The sequence below is a fragment of the Vitis riparia genome, chromosome 11 (assembly GCF_004353265.1).
Source record: "Vitis riparia cultivar Riparia Gloire de Montpellier isolate 1030 chromosome 11, EGFV_Vit.rip_1.0, whole genome shotgun sequence".
Classification (NCBI taxonomy): Eukaryota; Viridiplantae; Streptophyta; class Magnoliopsida; order Vitales; family Vitaceae; genus Vitis; species Vitis riparia.
The window spans coordinates 15,726,275-15,733,793 of record NC_048441.1 but is presented as its reverse complement, the minus strand read 5'-3'; the positions used below and the strand labels follow the sequence as shown (position 1 = coordinate 15,733,793).

General features: G+C 32.6%; 1 protein-coding gene across 1 annotated transcript; it reads left to right on the top strand.

Moving 5' to 3' along the window:
- The first annotated feature begins 852 nt into the window (after positions 1–852).
- On the top strand, positions 853–6,162 carry LOC117924513 (EG45-like domain containing protein). The gene is made up of 4 exons (XM_034843140.1): positions 853–1,128; positions 4,996–5,126; positions 5,227–5,527; positions 5,618–6,162. The coding sequence occupies exons 2-4, from the start codon at positions 5,000–5,002 to the stop codon at positions 5,622–5,624; spliced, it is 435 nt and encodes a 144-aa protein (XP_034699031.1). The 5' UTR covers positions 853–1,128; positions 4,996–4,999; the 3' UTR covers positions 5,625–6,162.
- The last annotated feature ends 1,357 nt before the right edge of the window (positions 6,163–7,519 follow it).

The window sequence follows — 7,519 nt, the reverse complement described above, 5'->3', positions numbered from 1 at the left end:
TATCTGATGTGAGATATCACATCATATGACAATTGTCATTTGTCTTATAAGAAGACTTCAAGTGTCAAAGCCAAGTAGGTCCCCGCCTTTTGCACATGGTTGTGTCGAGTGTCCCATGCATGAACATTTCTATCATCTTTATGGTTGGCAGCCATACTTGACTCTAAAAGTGTTGTTCTTCGGTTCAAAGCCTTCACACTTGACTACTCTGCTCTCTGCGGGCAGCCTGCCTTTATCAGTCAAATATATAGAAATAAAAAAGCATTCATATAAAAGATCCATGGTTTAAATTAACGTACAATTAGCTGCATACCCAAGTGAATTGCATGCCAAAGGTTAAAACATTTGGACCGACACACCAGTGAATAAGAAGAAATTTAGTTATGATTAAATTGAAGTTGCTCATTTTCGTCTCACCACAAGCTTCTTAATTACTTGATGTTCCAAAATCATTACGTGCTCCAAGATTATTTATCGGGGAAGCTGAAGAAGAAAATGGATTTGCTTTAGTTTGAAGTATGGTCATTCCTTGTATTTTTCCTAATAGCCATCAATATTTGGCTTCTTGGAACTTATGTTAGGGGGAAGCTTCCCCAAGTACTGATAAAGGAATCCGTCCAACAAATTTTTGTAGATAATTAAATTGAACATCCGTGTACGTATCTATATTTCTGAGGTAAATCTTATTCAAATCCTTCTTGAAAACTATACCTTGAAAATAGTTTTCTTAGTTCATAGTTTTTGAAAAAAATATTTTTTATATTTGAATTCCCGAATAAAATTTGTTTCTTAATATAATTAGGAACTATCTTTCAAAACTGTATTAATTAAGGAGTATGGTGAAAGCGAAGAAAAAAAGGGCCCTTATTTCATTTGTAAGCTAAGTATTGAGAGAGGTTTCTATTGCAAGAAAATTGCCATCCTTTTTAAGTAGGGATCAAATTTGTGTGGACCAGATATTGGATTAGCACCTTGAGGCCAGCTGTGGCCATATACTGTTGAGATAGCATACCGCGAATATACAGCTGATCATTTCATTGGGAAGCTCTGAGCTAGTGTAAGCATTGCGGTGGCCAAAAACTGAAGCTCAACTTTGACAAAGCCACTCCGCAAAAACTCCCCTCAAAGGTACTGTTTTCAAACTCAAAACTTTTCTGCAAGTCTCAGCGCATATCATAGTCATTGTCAGCCATTCCGAATCGGATCACGTTCCTAGGTTGTTTATAAGACTCAGGAGTGGAGGAAGAGGATTTATCCTCGAGTCAAAGAGGGCATATAGTAAGAGTCTGCAGGCTCAAAGCTGAGTCACCAAGAAGAGTTCATTATCCATATGGATGTTATAAGTCAATCCCCCAAATCATCCATCTCCTACTCCATGGAAGCTAACGCTTCTCCAAGTTTTAAAAATTCACAATATCTTGATATATCTTTCCCCCCCTTTTTTTTAATGTCTCTGTTATCCTATTAGTGGGTTTTTCTTAATTTTTATATGTTATAATCTTCTTGGAATATTTTTCATGAGTTTTTTCTCAGAACTGAAAAAAAGTGATATGTTCTTCATATATACTTCCTCAATTTGATCTGATAATTATTCACTTAAACAGTATCCTTCTTCCAACATGCATTACATACCGTGAAGAAATGAATATTTTGGCACATGGGGTTCAAAAATATGATTTAAGGTTAAGAACAGCCCCCGTACAAATACAACATAGATAGACATTCCTCCCAAATCAAGCAAATCACTATATATCGGGTCATAGATTAATTATGATATCATTTGTAATGATCTACACCAAATTATAGAGATATTGCTCACTTTGCGTCTAGGACAGAGCCAACATAAGGGAACACATGTCCCCTCGATTTTATTTTATTTTTTAATTATTTTATTTTTAAAGAATTTTGGAAAGTTAAAGATGCAAAATTGTAAGCTTATTGCCTAAAATGTAAAAATGTAAAATAAAAAAATATAAGTATGATATATGGATATTAAATAGATTAATAAAATGTTTGTTTGTTTTCATTTTTAATTTTTGTTAATGAATAAAATTAAATTTATCCAATAATTTTGTAATTGATATTTTATTAAATATTTTTTAGTGATTAGTTAGATTTTTTTTTTTTTTTTTTGAGATTTTTAAAATTTTTGGACTTTTAGGTTTAGTGAAATATTTACTAATTTATGAATAATTACATAATTATTTGATATTTTATCAAATATCTTTTTTTATTGGTGGGTTAATTTTGGTTCAATTTTGAGATTCTTGTAATTGTTTAGTTTTTTAGATTTAACCAAACATTTATTGATTTGTAACTAGTTATCTAACTTTTAATGATAACATTACATTTATATCCTAGATAACTTTTAAATAAAAACTTTATTACTATCAAATAATTAATATTTAATTATTTTTAAAAAGAATCAAAGAAAAATTATTAGGGAGATTATTGAATTTTTCTAAAAAATTTTGTAGCAAAATATTTCTAAAAATTATTAAAAGTATTTTAGTCATATTTCTTATTATATTTTAGGACCTTTTTTTGAAATTATTATTTGAATAATTTTGCAAAATTTTATTAAAATCTAAAACTATTTAGTTTTTTTTTTGTGATTTAAGTTGATAAATTATAAAATCTTCTTTTCTTTTATAGTTAATGTCAATAATTACTTATTTTATTAAATGATACCGTTTATTTTATTGTATAGAAGGAAGTCAATGACCTACTTATGAAATTTATCTATATTTATTATAATTAACCAATATTTTATGTTGCCCCTTCTCGCCAAAATTTATGGCTCCACCACTGTCTGAGCCCAAGGAGTTTTTACGACTTTAAAATGTGTCTATAAAACTGAGAAGAGTTCATAGAACTTTTTTCTCTATCACAAATTAACTCTATAAGCATATTGTATGTATTGACAATTCAGGGTCAAATTCTCATTGCATCTCTTAGCTCATACTCCTCAAATCCTCCCATGGACACTTGCCTTTTCCAAATTGTTCATGTTTGAAGATGATTAGAGAAGTTGGTAAGTGCATTTGAGATGATGGATGATGGCAAATAGTGATCACTCGTACTTTAAATTTTTATCATTGTATTGGAAAATGAAATTGAAACTTAAAAGTGTAAAACATTGTATTTAAAACATTTTGATCAATTTCTGATCGATCTAACTAAAGGGTAACGGTTTATCTTGAACCCAGATTCTTCAATCCTGTCCGATTGATCAAACTTCGATCACACCTATGAATTTTCATGATTTTCCAAACAAATCTTAACCATTGGATGAGTTTCAAAACCCTAATACTTAAGCCTTCTTTTCAGATGTGGTGTAGGCTGCTATGAGAGAGAAAACTCTTGGTTTTTAAGCTTCAAGTTTCTCTTACCATATTGGGGAGTGTTTGCTTTATGAGAAAATTTATAGGTTTGAATTGAAAATCAGTTTTTAAGTGAAAAATATTTGTTTCATTCACTATGTTCTTCTTGTGTAAACTCAAGAAGAGACCGAAATGAAAGCTTGGAGTTGATTCCAAGTGTTTCCCTAAAAAAGAATGGTGGTAACTGAAACTTGAAAGTTCTAAGCAAGTGGCCCGAGAGACGATAAAAGACTTAGGTAAAACCTTGTACTCAAATTTTATTTTTTTTTCATAGTAGATTATTTGATTGCTTGAGACCCGTGGTTTTTATCCCTTCGAAGGTTTTTCACAATAAAAAAATTGGTGTCATTGTCTCTCCTTTTTATCTTGTTTTTTTATTAGTATTTCATGAATTTATGGTATTTGTTATTGCGTTATGGTAATTGAATTAATTGGAGCATAAGCTGAAATGTGTCTATTGAATTTTTGAAAGAATAAGATATATTTTAATTTTTGTTGATTGATGGACATGTGTCTATTGAATTGAATTTTTGAGAATAAGATATATTAATTGGACATGTGAAAAAGAGTTTTTATATTGATAAAATGTTTTATATATCATGTTTGGAGAGTGTTGTCTCATTTGTATGTGATTTGAATAACTTATTTAAGAGAGTGTTAATATATTCATTATTGTTTGAGATTTACTCGTTTGTTCATGAAATTGGAAAAGAAGATCAATTAGAGATATTATCTCTAATTGTTTTAAAAAAAAACATCTTTTCACCTCTTCTAGGTGTTATCTATGGATAAGATCCATTTTCAAACTCAAATCTCATTTTCAGTGATCTGACATTATGAAGATATTTCTTATTTGTTAATGCACTTCATTATGTTTGCCTTTATTTCGGCCTAGCTAACTCCCAACGAACTCCCATAAAAAACCAAGACTCTAACAAGGGAGATGTAAGGGAGAATGAGTCAATTCTTATCTAATTTCTGTCCAGCGAATCAATGACTGAGCTGGAAAATATGATTGGGTTGAAAAGTCAACGAAATGTAATGCTAGAGGCAATGATTACCTAATCTCCACGACCTCATCTAATGAATTGTTAACGTTGGTTCGATCTGGTTCCGAATCGTACAATCTACAAGTCAATGACTGGTGCAACGTCTATATTCATCATCTTTACTAAAACATAGTTTTTTGAAAACAAAAATGATCATTCAGTTTCGTCACCTAAGCTGAGCCCCATTTGCTTGACGGCGCAGAGGTTTGAACAGATCAATAAAATTTTATTTGAAATTTGTTGAACTGTTTAATCTTGATCCCAACCTGATCATAAAAAAAAAAAAAAAATCATGGGCATCGAAAGCCTATGGGCTATCCAAGTTGAATGCAGATTTTTGTGCAGCTGATTCCGCGTAGATGAGTTTGGTATGGGCATTCAACTTGAACAATCCAGGACCCACAAAGCCGTCTCTATTAAGCATTGGAGGAATTAATTTAAAATTCTGAAATTGACTTGGACTTCCATTCCACATGCCTCAATTTCCCTTTTTTCTCTTTTTGTTTGGATGAACTATAAGAGATTTGCTTTTTGTTTCTTTTGTTTTTCTCATATATTTGCAGGACGATGAGGATTATTGAGACATTGCGATGCTGCTTATTTTTATTGGACTTCCTCTTCATCTCAGTGTTTTTTATCAATTCATGTCAAGGTGATGTTGGCACAGCAGCTCAGTATAATCCCCCGTACCTTCGTGAGTTCCTCCTTCAATAATACATAGCCTTTGATTTATCAAAAACATCAGCTCGATGACTTGATCTCATTGCGATTTTCTGGGTATTCGATCCATGTAGCTACGATATGTTACGGAAATGATGCATCGGAGTTCCCATCCAGCAATCTGTTTGCAGCGGCGGGCGATGGGATATGGGACAATGGGGCTTCCTGCGGGAGACAGTATTTGGTCAGGTGCATCAGTGCCACGCAGCCTGGCACTTGTGTTCCTGACCAGACTATTCAGATCAAGGTTGTGGATTATGCTCCTTCGGCACCTTCAACGCCGTCAGCTGATGGCACCACCATCGTTCTATCGGAGACGGCGTTTGGGATCATTGCCAATTCAACCGCCACGGCCATCAACATCGAATTTCAACAGTAAGTCTCCACCTCTCATTTCAGTTTGGATATTACTGTCATGCATCTTTTGCTTTGTTTAATTCATTGGAATCGTTGATTACCATGTAGGGTGTGATATGGGAACTTATGATGGAGAGGCCTACAATTCGATCTCCTCTCTGAAGTCAGGGAAGGAAAAAAATGTCATATCTAGATATGCACTTCCAGCTAGTTACCATTGTTTTTGTAATTGTATTTTAAATTCTCGCTCTCAAATCATTCGTAAATACACGTCATTCTGCTTTTGGGTCATTCTATGTATGATTGTACTAATCTAAAGGGCCCGGACTTTTACTCCCCGGAACCTTCCTCCCAAGACTTCAAACTTAGAAGAGTCTGCGATAGAGAACCTCGAGAAGAAATTGGCCCAACTCGTACCTGTCGCGTGAAGAAGAAGTACCAAAGCTGGCCTTCCCATGCGATTTCTTAACGTGGCCGTGGGGATTCCAACGGGAATATAAGACCATTTCTAAGTTTCCAACCTTCCACACGGAGAAAATGATTTCTCTGCTTCAACTTTTCTTACTTTTCTTTAGATTCAATCAATTCCGAGTCACGCTCCTCTAAATTTGTCCCTTTCAATCCCCATTGAAGAAAAAGATGCCTTCCAGAAACGCACTAAATCGCCGAGAAAATTTGGTACACAAATTTTAAAATATCGTCTGGGGTAGTTCAGATATTTTGCAGCAAAAGTAAAGCGAGGAATCATGACGAATTTTTGTGGAAAAAATGTCATTTGGTAATTGCTGCCTTACAATTCGGTGTTGCAGGGTTTCAATTCAAAACCAAAATGATACTTTCATCAAAATTTTCAAATTACTTTATATATTCAACGAAAGATGTAATTTTTTAAAAAAGACAGAAAATATTGTTGTTGGGTGTGTCAATTTAAAAGGGAATTTAAGGAGCTTCTTCCTAAGTTATGTTCATTGTTTAGAATATAAAACAGTTCTTCTTTTTCTGTTTGGCAAATTTTAGATTAAAATTATTGATTTTTAAAATTTTTAAAGTGTCTCGAAAAATTATTAAAAACATAAAGAAGTGAAAAAACTGATAATTCGGTCATTGATTTCATAACTTTATACAAGAATGAATGATGATTTATACAAAGAATGTCAAGCGATAAACAAATAAATCAACTGACTTACGAAATAATAGATTAGACTAAAGTTCTCCTTTTTCATCAGCACTAAAATTAAAATTTTTCTCCATTGATATCTTAGAAGTGAAACACCTCCATATCATATAGAACATCAAGAGAACATTTCCATTGACAAAGAAGGATTTTCTCTTATGAATGAGCAACCTCAACCCTAAGGAAGTACTTTGGCATACCAAGATCTTTTACATTAAAATGATATTTAAGCATTTCTTTTTCAAGACTTCAATCTCAGCTCTATTGTGATGGGACAACCAAAATATCATCAACATAAATTAACAAAAAAAAAAATAAGTCATTTGTTGTTTGTTTAGAAAAGAGTGTGTACTCCACCTTTGATGGAGTGTATTCCACAAAGACTAAAAAAAAATCTCAATTTAGTAGATCATTTATGATTGGCTTTCTTAAGTGCATGTATATTAATTTGTTTGACAATATATGGTTTTCTTTCTCCCATTGTCAACAAGAACCTAAAGGCATTTACATGTAAACCTCCTCGATAAGATCCTTACAAACATTGTTGCAATCAAAGCTAATATGGCAAATGGGACCAAAGATCCCATTATAATCAATTCCCTTCATTTGTGTAAATCCTTTAGCCACTAAATTTATTTTATACTTCTCAATGGTATTTCACTTGATCTTACAAAACCACTTGCGTCTAATTTATTATTTGTTATGTGGTGAAATAGTGATAGTCAAAGTGTTGTTCCTCTTAATAGCCTCTATTTGTATCATCATTGTTTCTCTCCATTATGGAATTTTAATAACTTGATAGAAATTTGTGGGCTCCAGTTTAGAGACAAGAGACG

Excerpts from the sequence above, each read along its gene's own strand:
- LOC117924513 (XM_034843140.1), top strand. The coding sequence starts at position 5,000 with ATGAGGATTATTGAGACATTGCGATGCTGCTTATTTTTATTGGACTTC. Across the intron at positions 5,127-5,226 it reads GTATAATCCCCCGTACCTTC|CTACGATATGTTACGGAAAT; the intron begins GTGAGTTCCTCC and ends CGATCCATGTAG.